The sequence below is a fragment of the Apteryx mantelli genome, chromosome Z (assembly GCF_036417845.1).
Source record: "Apteryx mantelli isolate bAptMan1 chromosome Z, bAptMan1.hap1, whole genome shotgun sequence".
NCBI classification, from domain to species: domain Eukaryota; kingdom Metazoa; phylum Chordata; class Aves; order Apterygiformes; family Apterygidae; genus Apteryx; species Apteryx mantelli.
The window spans coordinates 17,504,997-17,527,863 of record NC_090020.1 but is presented as its reverse complement, the minus strand read 5'-3'; the positions used below and the strand labels follow the sequence as shown (position 1 = coordinate 17,527,863).

Genomic DNA, 22,867 nt, shown 5'->3' with positions numbered 1-22,867 from the left:
ATAAGGCTTTACATTTCGTGGGACTTTGCTCATCTCTGTAACATGTTATACTGGCCACTGTTGGTGGTCCTTTGGGGTCCTGTTTCTTTCTGTTAGTCATGTTCATGAGAGCCAAAGAGAAGGAGGAAGTCAAAAGGAAAAAGCAAGCGGCCTATAGCTTCAGAAACATCCTTTTTTTTATAAAAGGAAGTGAATATGCAAAAAGAAAACAGTAAAAAAAATCCAAAAAAGGCTTGTCTTCTGTGATTTATTTTTTTTTAAGATGATGGTTGAAAATGTATGAGGAAGGGTAAAAGCCAAATGCATAAATGCAAAAGTACATGGAGACAATTGCTAGGAAGGGAAGTGCAGACACCAAAATGTTGGTTTGTTTTGCTGGGAGAACTGTTTGCTCCCGGACATTCCAAATATAAGTACTGAGTTAGCAAGGCCAGGATCATCTCTAACCTGATGGAGACAAGGCATTGTGACAGGAAATTAGTCCTACGGTATGGAAGGTATAGTCCACCTTAGGGAGATACAATCTAAACTTTTTGCTCGCCAGAGGAACAACCTGTTTCTGCTCTCCCTAAAGCACTCTTCCCTTAATGTAGCCATGGCTCATAGATGCCCCTTCAAGCACAGACAGTTTCTTCCCTTTCCCTTTGGCAGATCAAGTATGTTGGGCCCGGCCCTGCAGCAGGAGCTCCTTGTGCAGAGCTGCACCTTGGGAATTCACTCTGCCACAGGTCGAATTGCGTCCGACCACGGGGGTCGATTCGCACTGCTCGCACTGACGGCTGCTCACGCGGCACCACCGAGGCAGGGGACATGGGAGAAAGGGCCCTCTGGAGCGCACCCCTCAGACCTGCGCGGCAGCCACTGCCCTCTCGTACATGCGCTCCAAGATGCGGTGGATGCTGGCAAAGCTCGGCCGGTCGGAGGGCAGCTTGCTCCAGCACAGGCGCATCAGGTTGTAGAGCTCCAGGGGACAGTTGTCAGGGCAGGAGAGGACGTTGCCATCCCTCACGTAGTAGATGACCTCCTCATGAGCCATCCCATAGTAGGGCTGCATGCCATAGGAGAAGATCTCCCACAGCACCACCCCGTAGGCCCACACATCGGACTCCGTGGTGTAGCGGTTGTAGAAAATGGACTCGGGGGGCATCCAGCGAATGGGAATGGCATCGTTCTCGTTCGCCTTGTAATAGTCTGCCGAATACATGTTCCTCGAGAGACCAAAATCGGCAATTTTGACTACCATGTTCTCCCCCACCAAGCAGTTCCTGGTGGCCAAATCCCGATGCACAAACTTGCGCTCGGAGAGGTAGGCCATGCCGGCAGCCACCTGCTTGGCAATGCAGAGCTGGCTGGTGCAGCACAGGGCCAGGGGGTTGGAGAGACGGAGCCGCGTGTCCAGGCTGCCGTGCACCAGGCTGCAGAGGTTGCGCGGGGAGCGGTCACGCAGGTATTCGTTAAGATCCCCGTAGGCCATGTATTCAAACAGCAGGCACATCGGTTTCCCAACAGCACACACACCTGAAAGGAAACAGACGCACCACACAGGACTTTTGGGGAGCAAAGAAGGTTCCAAAAAAAAAAAAAAAGCCTTACACTAAGGGGAGATTTTCAAGGAATGCATGTGGGGGCAGAAGGAAAGGTGAAGCATGCAAACACCTTTAACCTCTATCAGGTCCCTTTGTGCCTTTGAAACTGCCTCAGCCAGTGATCCAAAGCTGAGCTCTGTAAGAGATGTTAATCAAGTCAATGTAGCTGCCTGGTTTGCCTGGACATCCAAAGAGGAGGATACATATTTGGAGCTGTATCTAATTAAGAGCCCAGTCCTGGTTAAATTGGCATTACCAGGAGTCTCACGTTTTCCCAGATGCAACTGGAAGGTCATGCTTTCAAGAAACAATCTCTTCAGTCCTGCCTACTGTATTTTTTAATAGCTTTGTTACTGTAATTAGTGTGTTCATACTGCTATGGGTATAGCAGCTATACATACATAGGTAGACTTCAGGGATAATCAGGAAAAACATTTTCAGGCACATGTTCAAGAGTTCAATGGTATACTTGAAAAACAAAGACACCCCTACCCCAAATTCCTCTGTGTTTTTGAAAACAGCACATGCAAAAATGTGCTTTGCAGAAATTACTTTTGTATAACAGATACTCAAAGAAAGAAAGAAAGGAAAAAGACCCAGGCATCAGAAAGGAGAGATTTCCCCATGCGACAGGTGCAGAACACACACCCACTAGTGGGCACATGCTGGTTTATCTTTGTCCCTACACCAGCTTTACTGGGGGTCTGCATCAGTACAAGGCTCCACTCTCACCATGCAGTAGGACTACTGTGACTCAGTTGCAGCTGATGAGAGTGTATTAGTCTGTAGGAAACTGTTTGGCTTGCTTTTTTCTAAGTTTTCTAATGACTTACTCATGTGTTTCAGACCAGGACCACCAGTTAGATGCATGTAATAAACGTATCTTATATGAGAGCATTGGAACAGAAGAGCCTCTTTTCATTGCATTAATTTTTTGGGTGTGTGCAAAGATCACCAACTGAATACATAACTTTCCAAACCCAATTTTTAACCAGTTGTAGTAAGCACACAGTAATATTAAGAGGCAGGCAAAAATACTGTGTTATTAACATGCCTGTTACTAACTTGCCTACTGCCAAAAGCCAGCATTTAAAGTGTATGTGTTTTCCTTTCTTAGGGCCATCATTTAGTAACTGGTGATCCAACTTGTTGTGAAATACAAAATTCTTTTTGATGATCTACCACTTGAATCTTTGAGAAAAAACAGGCAGCTGTTCCCAGTGTGATAACATCAGATCCTGACAAGCATGAGGAACGTATGCAAAAGCTTTATTGTCTAAGTTGTGTTCAACAACGTTGCTATTTCCCCACACCCCCACAATATGAAACTAGTTTATTGCTGTTCCTTTGCCCTTTCCTGATTTAAAATGTGTTGACAATAAACAGGATGTTTATTACAGTTTGGGGTATTTCCTGCTTTTCTTTTCAGTTGCTGAAAAACTTATATTAATCCAGCTTTCCCAAAACTGGGATTTATATATTTCCAAACTTTGTGGAGCTTCCTACTGAAATAAATAAAGACCTCAACTGCTTGTTCACAAGGATCAGATCTGCCTACAACAACTTACATCAGGATTGCTAGGTGAAGATGGCTAATGACATCTGCTTCAGTCAGAAACTGAAAATCTACTGAAACAAAACCTGGTAAGCAGCTTTCTTAACAGAAGAATGGCCTATTAGCAGAGCAATGGAGCCAAGACTTTCTAAAAAGCCCAATAAACTAGGGTTTCCTTTCGGCTGGGAAGGGAGGGGAAAGAAGATGCTGTTTTTGTGGCTGGGGTTTTATTTTTCGTTTGTGTTGTTACGATTTTTAATGCTGGTGAGTATTCAGACATCACAATAGTAAGTGGGACCCATAAAGCTAACAAGACTTGTTCCTTTTTTTAAAAAATATCTACAAAGTAAATCACAGCTCCAACAAGCTTGTGTGTTTCCTGTAAGACATTTGTGCCAATGCTATTAAACTGGAAGCAGAGCTATGTGGCAGCATGGTCAGGGGTATATTCTGACACAAGAAAAAGAGGGTTTATTATAACGCCCCTTCCTGTTAAGGCAGTAGCATCAAATCTACATTTTGAGACTTGGGCCAGTAGAGAATTTAACACAGCATGCAGTGGCACATAGAAAAGTTTGTCTCTTTTGCAAAAGGCATTTTTTCCTGTAAAAGAGATCTGCATTGCCTTTTGCATTAAGCCTTACCTAAAAGTTTGACAATATTCGGATTGTCAAATTCTGCCATGAGGGCTGCCTCCCTCTGAAAGTCAGCTTGCATGTCTGCAGATGCTTCTTCCTTTAGCATTTTCACTGCCACCATTGTGAAAGGCTCATAAGGCAGCAGTCCTGGAGCCCTAGAGGGATGGTGGAAAAAAAAGGAAAGGTATCAGTGAGAGATGCATGCAAAAAAAAGTTTTCTGTTTGTGTTAAATATCACAGGCTGACAGGAAAAAAAAGTTGGAAGTCCTCAGCACTAACTGAAGGAACATGAAAGACCAACCTTCCCTCTTAGACCTGTCTACATTGCACAGTACAGAGATATTTAGCTTAGTTCAGGGAGAACTAAATCCAGTATAGCTGTTTCTGATTACTACTCTTTTTGTTTAGAGGCTCTTTACCAAGACTGGCTACAAACAGGCTTAGATAAATAACTGCTAGCTTGAGTTGGAGGACATACCAGAAATCTGATGGAAGGCAGCATGGACAGCATTGAACCAAAGCAGTTATGTCATTCATTTGAGGGGTGTAATAATGGAGCCTTCTGAGAGTCAAAAATAAATGTATTTTGTATGAAAATGTTGAAGTAGAAGAGCCATCTTTCACTGGATCTTGTCCCACATCTGGCACAATGGTGGCACTGGTACATCTACTATGAGAGTATAAGTAACAATTACAGAAAATATGTTCCCCTGGTTTTGTAAGGAAAATGACTTATACAATTGTTCTTTGTGTGTCTATGTTTGTGTGTGTCTGCACTCTAATGATTTTCAAACTCATTGGATAATTTCAGCTGAGTTTAACAGGATGAGGCAGAAGTCTGGGAAACAGCTATGTTCCTGCAAGTTTTATGGAAACAGGTGGCTGGACAGAAGAGGCAAACCATATACTTGCCCTGTCTGAGGAACAACTTAATACGTGAATGCACCCTTGTTAGATGCTGGCAAATCTTTACTTAGTGCTTAGTTATCTCCTGACACAAATCCATAGGAAACGGAGCTTCCTGACTTAGAGCAATCACAGACTCATTTTGCTTTCTTATCCAAAGGTCACTCTGCCCTAAACACATTTAATTAGACAGACTTGCCAAAGATTTAGGGATAGCTGTTCCCAGAGCACATTAGCTTTCCACTCTGCAAACATGTGTCAAACCTCTGACAAGCATTTTTGTTGCCCAAACTCTTCCCAGGGGTCCTGCAGAAGTCATCCCCTTGTAGTTAAAACACTCTCCTTACAGGTAACCAGCCAAAACCCATAGAAAGTGGCACCTATTTAAGTTTCATGTTACTACACTGGCCTGACTGCCTTCCCATTGCTTAAATGCCAGGTTATTTTACTGTTCAGTAGCCCCAAGAGGAGGTTCCGATTTCCAAAGCAAACTTCCAGTTTCCCTGTCATCTACTCCAGACATATGGCAGTTGCAACAGATGCACTTGGATACTATAAATGTCAAATGTCAGAAGATGGCAGGATGCCCATCTGGAAAGGAATCTAGCCAGCAGCCAGATTGCTGCTGAGACGTTTGGGTGAGGAGGTCCAGCATGAGGGAGCAGAGCAACAGACTCCACATTTGTTTGCTACTGCCCCATTAAAGCAAAATGTCTTTTGTTTTTCCCCTCTGCTGGGAGTGAGCTTCCAGTCTAGCAAGAGGGGAGAAGTCTTCTCATGTACCAACTGCTGCTAAATCTCTGTGCTTGAGAAAGTCAGCAGCAATACTCTGAAGCACCCAGCAGAGTATTTAAAAATGAAAAGAGGTGAAAGTTTATCTCTTCCATGCAGCCTCATTGTAGATTACAACTCATCACTAGCTAGCAGAGTTAGTGCTATGCCAAAACAAGGGGCAGGCACAGCTTCATATTGCATGCTTTGGAGGGAGAAATTCACCCTAGGCCAAAGCTTGAAGTACATCCATCCATCTATCCATCACTGAAATCAAGCAGCATAAACCAACCTAAGTGGAATCTAAATGAGAATAAGCTGCACACAGTCTTTTGCTGAGCCTTAGGCAACAGTGAAAGATTTCACCCGCAAGAACTGATATCCTAACTTCAATCCAGTTATTAGCAGATGTGGGAAAATCACACTGAACTGGAACAGAGAGAGTCTTTGTTAGCAGTCTTGGCAGAGAGCTGTTGAAGTTGAGCCCTTTGGTGCCCAAAAGACAGTCTTTGCAGAATGTGCTAGAGATACATTTGCAGGGGAGTAATGCAAAGCTGCTACAGCTGAAATTAAACAGGAGAATTCATGCTCCAGGCCAGAACATGGACTATTTTGTAGACAATAGATAATTTTATTCTAGAACTAGGAAACATCAGCAGAAATGACATTAGGTTTCCTCTCTAATGATTTCCTAAATGCTTAGGCAAAATACTTACACTGTTTTTGCATGGCAGTGGACAGGACAGAGGACCTGTCCTTGCCTTCTGCCCCATTGATGGATTTGTGCAACACTGACAGCATTTGGCTTTTAGGTACCTGCAGTTCAAAGAACTAACCAGTGGTGAAAGTAGAGATTTAAACACCCATTCTATCAACAAAAGAGTACCTGACTTCTAATTTCTGGTTAGACTTTCTTTCCAGAGCAGTAACTGCAAAAAATTGAGGAGCAGCATGAATCTGCATTTTAGATTTTGTTCTGTCTCCCATCTTCCTCAGCATCATAGCTGGGTAGCTTATGTTAGACTGTTAAATGATGCAGTTAACATCTATTGAGGCTGATAGAGACCTACGCTTACCCTCTCCCTTGGAGAAAATTGTATATGCAGGAAAGTACTCTGAATTGGCAGGGGATTTTCTGTGGGACTTTTTAAAATAAACATCCACACTGTTTTTCAGTTATATTTGAGACAGCAGGTCAAAGAAATACCCTTTGCACTTGAAAAGAAAATGAGGACATCTATGGTAGAGAAACCCCTGCCATCCTGACCTTTGACTGTCTTTCCACGCCCTAGTTGGGCCCTAGGGACATCCTTGCCTCTCACGTGGATGAAGAGCTGTGACTTTGCAGAAGGGTCCCAGCAGGCCTGCGGAGCTGAATTGCTGACAAAGACCTCACCTCCAGGGTTTTAGGCAGTCTTGGGCTTCAGGCTTGGGCTAGATCACACAGATTCAGCTCTGGGAGAAATCTGCTTGTTGACCTGCACAGGGCTTGAAAGCTACTCATTGTGCACTGATGGTGCATGAGGGTAAAGGCAGTTTCCCCCCTAGTAGAAGATCTTGAACTGGCGACCACAACCCAATTGGGACTGACTTGAGCCAGGTCCCTAATCTTGTTTCAAAGACATCTGTTAAGGTAACTGGTTACTTCCTCATCCTTTCCAGTGGGAATTAGTTCTTAGTGAAAATGGCAGCCTTTCAGAAGTAGCTAGTAAATAATAGCCAGTCACTTCCTGTCCTAACATGTTGCTTGACCCAGGAGTAAGTAAACACTGAATCAGGATTTAAAGCAAGCCAACTGGCAAAGCATTGCTGGCACTATGTGCAGAGCTATGTTTACAGGGATGAAACATTATACTAGGAGAAGTAAAAAAGGGTTGCTAAACTTAGTCTGAGATGTCCATTTAACACACGTAGATGAGTACATTTTATTCATCTGAGGTGAAAAGGCAACAATTTAAGTTGTGATAGCTTCAGTGACCTAGAGGGATGCACAGCTGGTGCTACTAGGTGTTAGCGTAGCAGTCTCTTCTGATGTGCCAGCCATGCACAGAAATGCCAGTGACTTAAATTTTCCCTGGAAATAGGAGGCTCCAGAGGTACTTTCAATGGAGATATTAATAACAAAAAAGAAGCTCCTGAGAAGCAATGCTTCTGTAGCTCGTTCCCTGAGCCACAGAGAACACATGATCCCAAGGTATAGTACTCTCCAGTGTGCAAAAGCTGGCTGATAAGATGTGTTGCTTTTTTTTTTTTCTTTTTCTCCAGGTTTCCATTAATAATAGCAAAAAGGTTTCTTTAAAAGGAAAAGCAGAATTGGGGTAGTTTAAACCCACACGAAAGGTCTCTACACAACTTTAACACTTGCTTAACTCAAAGCTTTAATGACATCTGAATGGCCTTTGAGGGGTTCTGTTCAATATGGGTGAGAGTCATTAGAGTCATTTCCATACAGAGGCCAGTTCAGAAAGGTCTGTGCAGCACCTAAATTCTATTTAAATTCCTGATGTAGCATTTGGCACAAAGACTGTGTGTCCTGCTTGCATTTCTGCAGTGTGGTGAAGATACCCATTGTGACAGGCAGAAGCCAACATTCAGCAGAGTGTACCAAATGCCCTTTTTAGATCTTAGATAGTCAGATAACCTGGGATGAAGGCTGTTTTGCATCCCTGGAGTGGCTCACATACAGTGTCCAGAGCACAGCTGTGACACCATACCAGCATGCTTTGTTCTTGATTCAACTTCAAGTGCATTCAACTTAGCCATCCAAGTTAACAATCAATCACGGGCTAAGCATCTGTGATTTTCCCACTGTGTGCCCTTTAAACTTTGTTATTTTTAGCTCTCTCTATATTAAAGAAAAGTATGCCTGCATTTCTTCCATATCCCTTCATTAAAAAAAAAATCTGTCACATCTATTGAAATTGTTCCCCCCTCTAACAGATTTAACCTGTGTATAATTCACTTCCTAATAGATATGTCAACAGTATAACTATAAACATTGAAAGTATCTGCTCTGGTGACTGCTCCTTGCAAGAAAAGTCCCTTGACGTTGAAGTCAATGGGAGCTGTTCCACCAAGTAGGTCCTGGCCCATGTTAGGGCCATATAACGCATACCAGAGTCCATGTTAGGACTCTGATATTTCCCTGTATTTTCTTTGTTATCACACACTACTCCAGATATGGTGAAAAAATCAGCCATGCTACATTCTGGATACATCACATACTCATCAGCTATGAAAGGACAAAGAAAAGACAAACCAGCCCAGCAAAAACTAAACGGTACAGCCTGTCCACCTTCTTTCACTAATTTTAGGATGGGATTTTTCATGAATGCCAGTGTTGGCCTAAGGCTATCCTGCTGAAATTACAGACTCCGTTGAGACTAACAAGAGTCCCTCCATCCACATCAGTCTAAGCAGGACTGAGCTCTTCTCTGGGTTTTCACCTTTGAAGAAGGGAATGATCTCAACTCCTATGAGATTCAACAGAACTGGGATCACATCTAAGTCCTTAAACTTAAAACAGGCAACAACGGCTGTGAATTCCAAAAATGCAGATTGAGTAAGTAACAAGGGCAGAAAAAGAGGTTGGCCTAAGCGGGCTGGGTTTTTAGGGGATTTTTTGGTTTGGTTGGATTTGGTTTTGCCACTGAATTAAATGGAAACTGTGTCAGGACCTAACTGCAGCATGACACATTGACCTCTGTGGTAATTATTGGCCAGTGTTGACTTTGTAATGTAGGACAGTACACACTGACAATTTGCAAATACTGGAAAATATAAGAATTTCCCAATAGGTGACATTTTACAGGCAATACTCTTGGCAAAAACAGGCATGACAAACTTAGCTGAGTATTTACTCCAGACTTTGGTATGTGAGTGAGACACTGTATCTACTAGACAGAAGAACAGGGCATCTGTGACAAAAGCTTAGCAATTATCAATGGAAAGCAGTGAACAACAGAAACAATTAAGTCTGAGTTTTACCAAATGGTCCTTCTACCATATGTGTCTGATTTTTGTTTGAATAGTTTGTTTCTCTGCGTAGTTCAAGTAAAAGAACAGAAGATTTCTGGTTTTCAGAAAACAGCTGGTCAACTGCTGTTTTTCCCCAGTACCTCTAGGTAGGGAGGACTCCCACACAGGCCCCTTACCTTGCTTGGAAGACTCTGCCAAATGCTCCTTCACCAATATCTCTCACGTATTCAATATTGTTCCGTGGATACTCCAGGCTGAGTAATTTTGGATTGAGCAGAAGGGGCATCCGCTGGTACATAGGGTTGGGGTGCAGTCTGTCCAACAGGAGTTCAGAGGGCAGAGTGGTGAGTGTTGGCGTTTCTGACTCCCTGAAATGATGGAGCAGTTGTTAGGTCAGTGTGCACACACTCCCCTGCCAGGAGATAGCTTTTGGCATCTCCTCTGGGGTTGGTTTCTTCCAGAATGGAAAAAGGAGCTGCAGTGGGGCTGCTGACAAAGCCTTGGCCCAGGGTGTCACGCTATACCCCCAAAATAGCCACCAGGTCAACTTCTGCTCTGATACAGGAGCAACTTACAAGCGCTTGCTCTGGCATTGCAACAGACGAAGGGAGGGCTGCTCACCTAACCAAGAGCTAGTTGGACTATGCTCTCAGTCAGTAGTCTAGGTCTGGAGGCAAACTCCATTTCAAAACAGAATCTGTAGCCTTGAATTAAGTCCTGACCCTTACCTCTTTTTGTTTTTCCATTGCTTTCGCCTACGGCAGCAAATCAGGGTGACAATAGCAAGGATCACTATCAGGGCAAAGCTGGAGATGATCGAAATGATAACAGTCATGGAGTAGGTAGGGGAAAAGGGAGGAGGAAGGGGGAAATCTGGAGTCTCTCCGTTTGGTTTTCTTGTTCCTAATGATAATGATGCTGTAATGAAAACAAAATCAGGTTATTCTTCTTTTAGTCTACAGGGCTTTCCCTAAAGAGGTGCTTATGGAATCAGTCTGTTGTCCTGAGATTACTGTAACTTTATAGATATAACAGTATGACCTCGCAAGAGGATCATAGTTGGGTGGCGGGGGGGAGGTGCGCAGGGAAAGGCGCTAGGTTTAAAGGAAGCAAAATCCCTGCTTGCCTGCCGAACATGAAAATCCAGGATCTGGTAATGACCAAGACACAATTCCCAAGACAAGGCTTTAATCCCCATGATTTGATAAGGAATCAGACAGTTTGTAAGAATTACAAGTGGGAGATCACACTTGATGGTCTCGAAAAATGTTCAGATATAACAACGTTTGCATGGGGAAGGATCAGAGATCCGCACCACACAGTATCATGCATCCCACAAGGAACATGCAGGGAGGATTGTAAAAGCAAGGTAAGTCCACAGTGATAATATCCTGGAATACCACCTTGCCTCCAACAATTTGCACCTCAATGCCTTCATGGGTCCAAATATGGTAAATTACTGTAAAATAGTAAATTTGACTGAATACCTTTAGAAAAAAATCATTATTCAAGTCAGCCACCATTCAGCCACCTGCTGAGTATTTTTGACCCATCCTAGAAACTGCTAATTTGTGTATGCAATCACTGAAAATAGAAAGAAATTTTATTAAATTATTCTTTTTTAAGGTCTGCTAAACTGGTGCTGACTTGTGTTCCCTTAAGCCCACAACACCTCTATTCTCTGTCCAGGTGGAATTGTCTTATTTCCAAGTCTTGAGATCCTAAAAATGCATATTTTAATGAAATATGTTTTGAAACAATTGTTCTTTGAAAAAGAAATAATAGAAAGGCTTGGTTTCAACATCACAAAAAGAAAATGTTTCCATCTTTTTCAAAAATTTTTTTAGTTAGGATTTGTTTTTATTGAGAAAATCATCAAAAGGCAAAACAACTTTACAAAATATTTCAGGTGCCTTAAATCTTGCCTTTTCCTTAAAACACGTTTGGGGCCAATTCATTTCTCACAATGCAAAATGCACAGCAAATTTAAATTGATCCTTTGGCCTTAATGTAATCAGGGGCAAGTTATTCAATTTCTCCGTCTTCCTTTCCCCAACTGTAAAATGAGTATTACACCTCCCGGTTAAAGATGCTGGGTGGCTCTTTGAGAAGAAACAGTGTTGACCAAATCCAGCAGTCAGAATAAATTAGTATGGCCTTGAAGTTCATGGTGTGACACTGAGGACGCCAAGACCCTACGTGGTCCCAAAACAACAACTGTGGTACCTATCACAAATTAGAGATTCTTACCATCTCCACAAGGAGACACGCTGCAGTATTCCCAGTTCACAGATGGGTCTTTTGTATAACACCAGGGACGTTCGTTTTCACCTCCGGGATTACGGCAGTAATTCTCTGCGTCAGACAGCTCAGGGAAGACCTGAGGAGTCCTTCTGTGTAAGTGAGGAACCTTGTGGGAGGAAATAAATTGCATTGGTATCTGACTATAATTTTTCCTGCTGGTATTAAAAGAAAAAAAGGAACAAAGAAAGAAAGGAAGAAGCAAAACAGCTTTGTAGTAGCTTGCAAGAATCACTGAGAATGCATCTTGTGATGGGAAGGGGTAACTCTCAGTTCAAACTACTGAGACTGTGAAACACCAGTCAATGCAAGCATGAAGGCAGCCTGCTGTTAACCCAGTTCTGTCAATGGGACTGGACTGCCCAGCTCTGGTAAGCTCTTTAGAAAAGCAGATCTCAAGCACAGCACTCCATTTGGTGGGTCACACACTGTTGCGCACCTGGTCACTCCATTTCTGGCAGGGGATGCCGGAGGCCGTGACGTTGGCCATGCCCTGGTAGAACCGGCCATTGCCGCTGTAGCAAGTCCCTGGGGAGAAACAACATGCGGACAAGCCACCTGAGACCTCATCCTGCAGCAGGGACTCGCAAGTGTAAATGTCGTGTCATTACATGAGAACAAGTGACAATTAGCAGCAGATTTGACATGCAGAAAAGACAACAGCAGTCAAGAGACTATTTAGCCTTCTGTTCACACTTAAATGATTCTGAGCTCAATACCGAAGATTAAATCTGATAAAACTCCAAAGAGGGAAGTGGAGCTCTTGCAGACTAACCAAGCTGTGTGCTTGTGACAATCACTGTGTCTACCCAGGTCACTGTGCTTTCATGCACAAAATGCAGCACAGACCCACATTTAATGCAGCCAGTGCCAAAGCAAGCCAAAGACAGCAGGCATATTGCAACATTAGTTTCACAATTCACATCCTGCACATTTACAGGACAGTAGCAAGAAGCTACCTAAACTCCTGGGGTAGGTAGCAGGGGGCAGGAAATAATCAGGTCCTATTGTGATACTCCTCTATCAGCACTTGTCTTCTTAGCCTGAATATCTGGAGACACACTGTGGTTTTTGGCATGTATGGAAAACGCTACTACAAAATGAACTACAACTCTGAAGGGATAGTATAAGCATAAAATAATGTTATTTATAATGAAGGATGTTCACATAGTTCACATTCCATATCCAAATCTTACAAAGGCTGCAAAAAAGGCAAGCAGGAAGTCTTGAGAGGATTTTTATTGCAAGAATATGCTCCCAAGACAAAAATGTAGACATGATCTGCCCTTACAGGAGAGTTTAATGCATGCTGGCATAATTTATGCAGCAGGAGTGACAATAGAGGAGATACAGCCTCACACACTTAAACATGTGCTAGTAAATTTTATGGAAATTCTGTTGATCTTGGGCTAACATTCTGGTTGTTGTCATGCATTACAGTCCATATATTCAGTGTTGCATTATTAACCTTGTTAGATAAATTAGTAAGCCAGCAAGCACTGTCACATAACTTTTTTTTGCACTTTATATATATTCTTAAACTTGCAGCTCAGAAAATGGAAAACAGGATGGTATCTGTTCTGTTCTAAATTAAAGTTTTGAATTTTAAGCACATCTTTTTAAGCTTCAAAAAAGATTTGTCCAAGGCGTGATCCAAGTTTCAGACAAAAGCTGTGGGTACACTTTATTTTATCTGAGCAGATTGTACAGTTTCTTCTGTAGGAGGGACATGGTTGATTTATTTTTTGTAGGGCTGTAGTTGTAATGAGATGCTTGTTTAGAGTAGCTGAACATTCCTTTAAGGACCAGTGTAAAAGGCGATGCTAGAATAAATCAAAATGCAGTATGATGACTACCTGCTCTTTTCATCTTGAAGCATTCACTGCATTCATTATTGCAGTTATAGGTCTTCTACAGACCCATAGCTTTCTGCATTTCCATCAGGCCCAGTCACTGCCCATGAGTATGTAGAAACATCACCATGATGATGTCTGCACTGTGCAACTGAGCTCAAACACAGGATCAAGTAAGTCCTTGTAGTCCAACAAGCGGAAGCACGTCAGTTTAGGAACAACAGCAAACACCATGAGCGTGCTTAGCCCCTCACAAATGCAAGGTGACATTAACTTGGGCTACTCTGACTGGCATTTAAGCTACTGTGTTGTACCTCACACACACAACGAGCTAACAGCACACATGTGGCCAGCGACCCTAGCTCCACAAAGCTTGTTAGGCTGCCTGAAAACACTTGTGTCTGAGCCAAGCATTTTAAATGTCTCCCATTCAAAGGCAAGGAGAGCAATACTTGAAACCTGTCTCTTCACTCAGCTGGTAGCCAACATGGAAAAATTTTAACCTTCCATTATGATCATGAACTCTGATTTGGTGCTTCTGCCACAAGACTGAAACAAGCATCAGTGTGACTTCTTTGAGGAGCAATGTGGAGGGCTTTAGGGGCAAAAGCAACACTAGGAAAGCATCCCTGTGTCCATAGAGGGCAGGGAAATAAAGGTGCTTTCATATTGACGCTTATTACAATGAGAAGAAAGGGAGTAATAAAGATTCTTTAACTGGGCTTTAATGAATAACTTCAATGTGCAAGCTGGCAAACAACTCAGCTCTTGTGTCCCAGAGCTTTGTGCACCTAACAGTGGTTCTCAAGTAAAACAGAGAGGAGAAGAATCACTAAAATGTTATTATTATAATGTCCTTCTGGTTCATCACTGAGCAGTACCTATCTGTGAGATGCCAACCTGAGAGCATACTGCTAAAGCTGAGCAAAAAGTACACGGCACTTAGAAGCGAAAACCCAAGAGTTTATAACTGTTTCAGGAAAGTACCATTCACAGCATCCTTCCTTTGTGTTTTTTTCCCCAGAGAGAGGACTGACTACTGCTATTGGCTTTTAGCAGAGGGACAGTTGGGCTAGTGAGGCTGGAGCATCTGCAAGATGTTAAAACACTGGTCTCTGATGTGTACAGTGCAGGGTGCCTGGGGTTTGGGCAATGGGTTGAGTGTGGCAGCCAAGCCTTGAAGAATGGAGGCCTCCCATAAAAGAAACTTCTCAAAAATTCTCAGTTTTACCTTCTTCATGTTCTCTTTCTATATAGAGGGTACGTAATGCTGTAGAATCTCAAGAAATTCCCTGCTCAAAAACATAACAGAAGAGAGATACTGTTCTTCATTTTTTTGAAACGACAAATTCAATGGTCAAGCTTTAAAATGCAGTTTGAAGAGCTGAATGTGCACGCTTCAGCCAACGCAAAAGACAGGCCCTTGCAGTATGTCAGATCAAAATACCAATAAAAGGATAAAACTGCAAAAGCAAAATAAGCAAGTCTTTAATGTGAAATGCCTTCAGTATAGGCAGTCCTTGTGCATTCAGCAAAACCACAAATTCGCAAGGGTAACTTCATGATCCTTTCAAGGTCTGAAATTGGCTTTGTTCTGTCCATGTGCTCTCTAGTTCAGATGGTTTTCATTTGGGCTGCCAGCAGGTGACGAGGCCCTGGCCAGGGATTTATCTATGTCAACAGGACATGGAAGACTATGGGATTTGACATCAGAAATTGCCAGACATGACCAGTAACAATGAGAGAGGCTGACAAAAGTTACAGACAGTGCTGTGAGGGACGGCTGGATCTCACAGGTGGTGAAGGGGGAGTCACGCGAGAAATGGCCAAACTTCAGAGATAACTAGAGCATACTGCTGGGGTCTTTGGGGGAATAAAGCCTTGTAAGGCCAGCTGCACCTAAGTAATAGCATATTATATGTTCAGTAAGAGCACATAAGACCTAAATGACCAAGGTAACAGTATCAGAGATATCAAATGGGTATAGCAACACTAGAACCAGTGGTTGGAAAGATGGGAGAACAGCCAAGGGGTACTAGGTAAAAATATCGTTCCTCCATAACTGCCTTCAATGCTTAGCAGGCCATGTTTTCCCCAAACACCAGGGAGCTGGAAATTTATTTCACCATGTCTTAGATGTGAAAGCTCAGGCATTCTCTGGTGAAAATCTGAATCCAGCCAGCCAGACCCAGAACAAAACACAAAAATGCTATCAATATTAGCAATATTGCACCTTAAACAAAAATATCAGACCCAAACTCTAGATCTAACATCCTACTTACTGGTTATATTCTCCTTCTTAAAATCTGTAAAAAGAAAAAACAAGCTGTTAAGAGGTGTCATCCTGAAGGTGATAACTGAGCACTTGTTTAAGGAGCATGGAAGTGGGGAAAAGTTCCCTGCCAGCAGAGCCCCAGTGGCTTGTGTCTTTGTGATGGTACCCAGACAGCAATCTTGCCATTGCTAAAACTGATTTTGGCAACAAGGATGTTATGACCCCAGTTTCTCTCAAGTACAGAGCCAGGTTTAGAAGGGAATTTTGAGGGGTATTTTTTTCCACATCCTCATTGAATCAAATAGGCAAACAGCTGATGATGCTGTTGCAGGGTAATGCACAGATGCTGGCAGGATGGCGTTCACTTTGCGCACCTCTTCCAGCCATAACAACCGCTACTGAGGAATAGGTCAGCTTTTATTTTAGTTGTAAATTTCACCCTTCACAGTCATTGTCTTGCTTATTAGAAGGCAGTGCAGGTGCCACAGTTTAGTACGCAAACACACCCCAGCACAAGTGCAGGGCTGACTCACACCACTCGGATCCCAAATAAAATCTGTCAGGTCTCTTCTTCCCTTGACAGCCTCCATGAGCCAGATCTCCCCTGACAAGGACTCCCCAGGCAGCTCCTGCTCCCAAAGGAGGGATCCCCTCCAGGATCCCTGCAGCCTCCCACTGCACCAGGACTTTCCCCCGGTTGCAGTTGGAGGCAAGGGAAGCAGAGAGAGGTCCCCTGAGCTGGGGAAGCTCCCCCAGGCAGGGCAACGACGGGGACACAGTGGCCACAGAGCCGGCCGACACCAGAGCCACAGAGCTTCATCCCATCCGCCACTTGGGCCTGGTCTCCCAGCAGCATCCGCGAGTGCGGTCCCCTCCTTCCTGCTTCCCTTGCTTGGAAAGCCGCTACGCAGAGGAGTGGCAGCGCGTGGCCCGTTACCAAAGAAAGGGATCCTGGTGCAGGCGCTGGGGTCCTGGTGCAGGCTGGGCAGCCTGTTGCATTCAGGAAGAGTGAGCAGCATCAGCCCCGGTTTGTAAATCCCCTTCTGTGAGTTTTCCTCCATTGAGAGCCATTCCTTAAAGCAGTAGAGATCCTTTACAGCAAGGCAATTCTCTCTACATTATTTTGCAAAAAACAGTGAAATACAGCGGTCAATGGCTTGATAACAATTGCTGCATTCAGCAGTGGTGTGCGGGGGTTATGTGGGCTGACAGAAATCCACAAATGGGGCTATGCTTGTCTAAGACAGCTGAGACTCTGTCTGGCTCGTAAACTGCAAAGGAAACTCTGCATAAAATGTAACAGCTTCCTTCAGGAAACCCTCAAAGCTACACTTTTAATGAAGCTGGGTTATGCTCAAAATGCCACACACATCATAGTCTGTGAGGAATATTCATTCCCATCTTTTCCTATGTATTTGTCAGCACCTTCTAGTAATACAACACATCTGGGTGTGAGCTGAGCATTTTTCTGTCCATTCTAAAAATTTCACCTGTCTTCCATAAATTGTACATAAAAGTACTGTGCAATAAAGACAGATGAGCTGCACTGCTTAATCTTTCTAAGCTAAATATTTGCCCATATTTTTAAACTCACACAAACACCCACCCAACTTTCTTCTTTTCTCCACAGACATGTTTCTCTTTTTCATCTGTGACCTATCTGCAGCAAAACTTTCTACAGTGCCTGCTAAAATAAGAGACCATACTATCTCCTACCTAATGTAGTACCTCCCTAAAAATGTGAAACATTCATTGAAAAGAGGTTCTCTGCATGTTTAAATGTTTCTTAATAAGAAGCTGCTTTGTGAAGAGAGCAAAGGCAGAAATACCTGCTCTAGAAAAAAACTGAAACTGTTACAATATGGGAAAGTCTGAGTGTTTGTTATATTAGTTAATTTATTAGCTGTTTATGTATTTATTTATTTGTTTTCAAGAGCCTGGGTTGTAAAACCACTTTGAGGTGGCATGTAGGGACAACTTCTGCTGAACTCCTCTGAAGTCCTCAGCAGATGCCTGTCCTTCCCAACGTCCACGCCGGTTGGCCCAATTGGGAGTGGACACACTGATGCAGGAAGATACTATCACAACGAAGGTTTTAACCAAAAATACCACCTGGTGGGCTGATGTAATCTCTCTGCTTGTCTACCAACAGTTTGGCAAGGGCAGATGAAAATGAGCATTAGCGATAGCTGCCAACACTGCAAACATTGACGGCATCATGACCCCTGAAGGACTGAGGCTGTTAGGACTTTCAGCATGGTGAGAGGACAGGAGCTCTTTAGCAGCTGCAACAGATGTCTTCATGTCTGCATACCAAGCAGCCGAAGGCCCAGCTAACCTGCACTGGCTTTGGCCAGTGCTGCTTTCTTCCTTCCTCACTTCTGTAAGAGCCAATACGCAGCCAGATGCATCTCTTTTTTATTACTAAACAACATGTGGAATAAGAACGACCTTCTGAAGTAAAGAGGTGCTTAGCCAGGGAAATGGAAAAACCTTACATTTGAAGTGCTGGCTGATCCCTAGGAGATCTGGATTGTGTTAGCTGCCTTCACTCTAAAAGCCTGAGCATCCTTAAACAAGACACTTATTCAGTGTGCAAATGCAAAATGCAAATGACCATTCCTCTATAATCCTGTCCATTACAGAGGAAAGTGAGTTGATGTTCATTCATGAGCCTTCACTGTCGTTAAGGCACTCCAGGAACGTCGTGACAGAGTCATAGGGAGGGACAGTCAGTCTCCTTGACATGAGATCATACCATTGTTATAACACTTAATCCTGCGCAGTGAGAGCTTCATGAGGTCATATGCAAAGGTTACTTCAGATTATTATTAGAAATTTTATGCAATGTAAATGACAGATTGACAAAGATCAGTAGTAAAGGAAGAGGACAGGTGGCCAGTAGCATTTTATGGATGAAAAAGGACTGTTTAAGAAAAGGTAGACACACACACATGGACAAAGTGAATGGTTTTCAAACTGTTCCCTGGAGCCCAATCACTCTATATCAGCAGTAGCTGAAAAAGAAATCCGTGTTTTGTTGGGTTTTTTTTGCTGTCACAGCAGCAGTAAAAGACAATTGACAATTATGAGATGAGACATTATGTTCCCTTAAAAACAGAAAAACTCTAATTTTAATCAATTTGCATCTCAATTTACATGAAGTGAGATTTTTCTCATGATGTTCCTTCTGTTTCACTTCATCTTGTTTTACCAGCTGTTTATTTTTATAAAAGCTTTACTCAGTCTGCTTGTCAGTTACTGTTCGAGCTAACTAGTTTCCAAAACAGAATGAACATGCAAAATGACATAGGGGGAGAGAAAAAAACAGTACAGAGAATAAGTGATAATAGGACAAATAACCTGAAGCAAATGGTAACACGTCAAGGGAAAAATGTCCCTCAAAAACAGGAGAATTTTAGAGCACCTGAGATAATTAAATTCCTACTCAAAGAAGTAGTTCAATGAGATCTGAAAACTGGTGTAGTCTAGCCAGTTTCTGTAGAAAGGTATAAAGTTGTCAGTAAGAAGCAGATAAGATAACTGGAAAATAACCAAGACTGTGTGAAATGCATTTAGGAGCCCTCATGGCTCTTCTGACTGCATATTAGATGTCTAGGTTAGCAAAAGAAGTACTGGGGTAGGATTTTGGAGAAACTGTTGTCCAGCTGATGTGCTGTGGGAACAGAAAATAGGAAGAACACTGTTCCAGGGCTCTGGTCATGAAGTAAGTTACATTTAAATCCACTTTGAAATCATTGGGAAAAATCATTAGAAAAAAAGATGTACATATCCACAGAGTGGATTTGAAGAAACATAGTATCAGATAGGTCCATTAAGATTTAGATACATTTGCAAATGTTAGGCCTGTTAGGTCAAGATCCTCAGCGAGTGCAGACAGGATGTTGATTTATACTACTCTGACTTCAGTCCACAACTTTATGTGCCCCACAAGTGCAGATCCTCTATCGACTCACCAGGAGTTTTGTTCCTGCAGGGCTGTCTACGAGCGAGGGGAGACGAAGTGAGTCTGTTATCCAGACTTTACTGAAATGTTTCATAGAGCACCGTGCAAAATCCTTAGCTGACAAATGTGCCGTGAGTGTGTGGCTCAGATATAAATACTGTCACACATCATGAAAATAGGCAGAGAGATCATATACTAAAGGGCATAATAACAAAGAGCAGAACATCAAGGCAGCAGGGAGGTGTCTGCCAAAAACCAGCAAGGCTCAGGACTGGTCTGCAGAATAATCTGTGCATATTTACACATATGTTTCTTAGGATATATTCCATTACTGTGCAGACTGGGGAATACAGCACAAGCGCCAAATGGAGAACACAATGCCCTGTCACGCTTCTCGCTGGGATCTTCCTGTGTGCCTTTGTTTTAGGGATAGTAGAGGAGGAGCGATCAGGGAGGCCAGGATTACGAGACGATGTCCTGTTGATTGTCCTAAAAAGCTCCTCCGTAACTGGAAAAATAATTGCCAGTAGACTACAACTGGCCCAAGTCCAGCTGGCAGAGCAGTGTCTCTGCTCTTGCTGTGTCTGCAGACAAGACTTTTATTTTAGTTGAGACATCAGAATTGGGTCTGCTCTCCTGATAAACACTAATTTGAATAATCTGTTTTAAGATGCAGTTCAAGGAGGACAAGAACTAAGTACTGCACTTAGGCAGGAATGTCAGCTCCCCAAACATAAGATGAGGAATGACCAGACAACAATCCTTCTGAGGATAAAAATGAACATGAATCAGTTGTGTCACATTGCTGTGTTAGAAAAAAAAAGAAAGCTTCTCCCTGGGATATCTACACAGGACTGTCCTCTGCAAGACATGCCAAGCAATTGTCATTCCTTTCTAGTTAGCACTAACAGATCCTCAGCTGGACTCAGGGCACAATTTGGCTATAGCTCTTCAGGAAAGATGCACAGCAGGGGCTCCAGAGGCCTAAAAAACAAGGCCTAGGAAGATAGCACGGAAGAAGACAGGGTTTTTTCTAGCTTGAGAAAATGAGGAAGACTTGATAAAAGAGAGAGGAAAGAAACTCTCCTCCATGCCCATGGTGGGAGGACAAGAAGCCAAGAAGGAAGGGCTGCTCAGTAGGTTGCATGGGGAGGGAGTGGTGGACTTGGACTCGTTACACAGACACCTGACAGCAATGGATTAGCTGTAGCAGAAGATGCTTTGGACTCTTCAGAGTCCCTGCCAGCCCTGTTTTAATGGACATTTCTCTGAATATGGGATGGCACACATGCCACACAGGAGGTTTGGCTTAGTAGGTACAATTACCCTGGCAGTGTCTCTAGTCCAGTCTTTTTGTTGTTGTTTTGTCGCAATCATGGTGGGAAATATTGAACAATTAGTATATTGCCTTGACCAGATTTTGCTGCATGTAGTCTGTCCATATTTATCCAAAATTCCCAATGACTTGTTGAAAGTAATAATGATTACATACTGATAGCCTTTGTTAACTATTTAAATCAACTGTGTTATTCAAAGGGATACTTCTTTTCAACACCTGCTGTTGAAAGCCCTACACTACACAGACCTCTGGGCCTGAAAGTCACCTTAAATTCTACCGCTGACCTCAGACAGAGCAAGATCAGGCCTTCTTTGTGCATATGACAGAGAAAGCAAAGACTGATGCAAAGGAAAAACCCATGCAAACATAAAGGGTCCATTTTCACTCAGTACTCCTGTGTATCTGGACAAACTCTCCCTCACCACTCCCCTGCTGCCTACACATCCCCGTGAAATGAAAATGAAAGATAAACATTTTTTTTTTCTTTACCTGCACACTGGTTTTGGAGCTGGTCCAGCTCCCGAGGGATTGCACTCCTGGAAGATGTAGTTACACAGCAGAGACTCAGCAGCTGGTTGGCAGAATGAACTCACCATTTTCAGTTCAGTCCAGGCAGTGTGAACAAGCAGCTCTTGGGTCTCCTCTGGGTCAGCATAGGAGGAGTTGAAGAAAACAAGAGCATTCTTCGCCAAGATAGCACTACACACCTCACCTCTGTACGTGCTGCAGTAGCCTGCATCACCCTTGTACAGTTTGCTGTTGAGGGCAAGAACACACACATACAGTAAGCTACAATCATAAATACCTACGGGAGCAAACAACTAAATGCCTAGGCATTGTTTCTGAATAAAATGGCATCCATAAGGCTGAAGAGGCTACATGATTATAACCACTAAAATGAGGTAATATCATCCAAAAATAGAACACTGCAAAGAACCCAAGTGTCAGCACAGGGCCCTCCAGGAGATCTCTGAGCGCTGAGTAACTGGCCTTAGTTTCTAGCATTAGAAGTGGGCAAAAAGGCTGAGTGACAACGCACAACCCTGACCTAGCATGCCCCCTCATCCAGTCCCCAGGCCCTGACGGGAAATCATTTCCGTGTTTTGTTCCTCTGCAGAAGAGATCAGAAGTGCTGCTGCACACCTGTAGGAATTCATGTAGTGTTCTGACAAGCAACAGTTTAATTTTGGAGGGGCTTGGTGAGCAGGTGCCAGGTGAGTTCCACTCAACACACTCCAGAAAATCCTTTGCAAGGTAAGATCAGCAAAACTCCTGCCAGGCCCTCCCAGGTTCCTGCACCCCTCATGGCTCTATGTCTCTCCCACACACCCTTCTCATTTGCTCAAAGCAAATGTTTCACTCCGCCTGTGGCTGTCAGAACAGAGAGGACTTTTCAGTGGGAGACATGGGAAGGCAGAAGCCACAAGGCAGTGGAATTTTCCATCCTGTGCTTACCCCTGCAAGGTCTTGCTCTCCCCTCTCTACAGTATCTCCCAGTTTGCAAACCCCTGTCCTCAAGCATGGGGCCAGAAGCTACACTGGAGCAATAAAAAGTTCAGCAGGGTCTGCTCCTTCTAGGCCATTTATTTGTTTTTCCCATGTCTTTGCATGTAGCAGGAGACGGCTGTCATTCCTCCCTCCTTCCCCAAAGCCATGAAAAGAGAGCAGAAGGGCGAGTGCATGCACAGGTCAGCTGCG

At 43.3% G+C, this 22,867-nt stretch overlaps 1 protein-coding gene across 1 annotated transcript in view; it reads right to left on the bottom strand.

Moving 5' to 3' along the window:
• Positions 1–330: 330 nt before the first annotated feature.
• MUSK (muscle associated receptor tyrosine kinase) overlaps positions 331–22,867 on the bottom strand; it is a 57,681-nt gene continuing 35,144 nt past the window's right edge. Inside the window, exons 9-17 of the mRNA XM_067315770.1 lie at positions 21,659–21,925; positions 16,801–16,976; positions 15,871–15,894; positions 12,175–12,263; positions 11,685–11,844; positions 10,163–10,352; positions 9,611–9,802; positions 3,786–3,934; positions 331–1,518 (exon numbers count right to left, since the gene is read on the bottom strand). Of these exons, the coding sequence (XP_067171871.1) occupies positions 842–1,518; positions 3,786–3,934; positions 9,611–9,802; positions 10,163–10,352; positions 11,685–11,844; positions 12,175–12,263; positions 15,871–15,894; positions 16,801–16,976; positions 21,659–21,925 (1,924 nt within the window). The 3' untranslated portion in view covers positions 331–841. The remainder of the gene's footprint in view (positions 1,519–3,785; positions 3,935–9,610; positions 9,803–10,162; positions 10,353–11,684; positions 11,845–12,174; positions 12,264–15,870; positions 15,895–16,800; positions 16,977–21,658; positions 21,926–22,867) is intronic.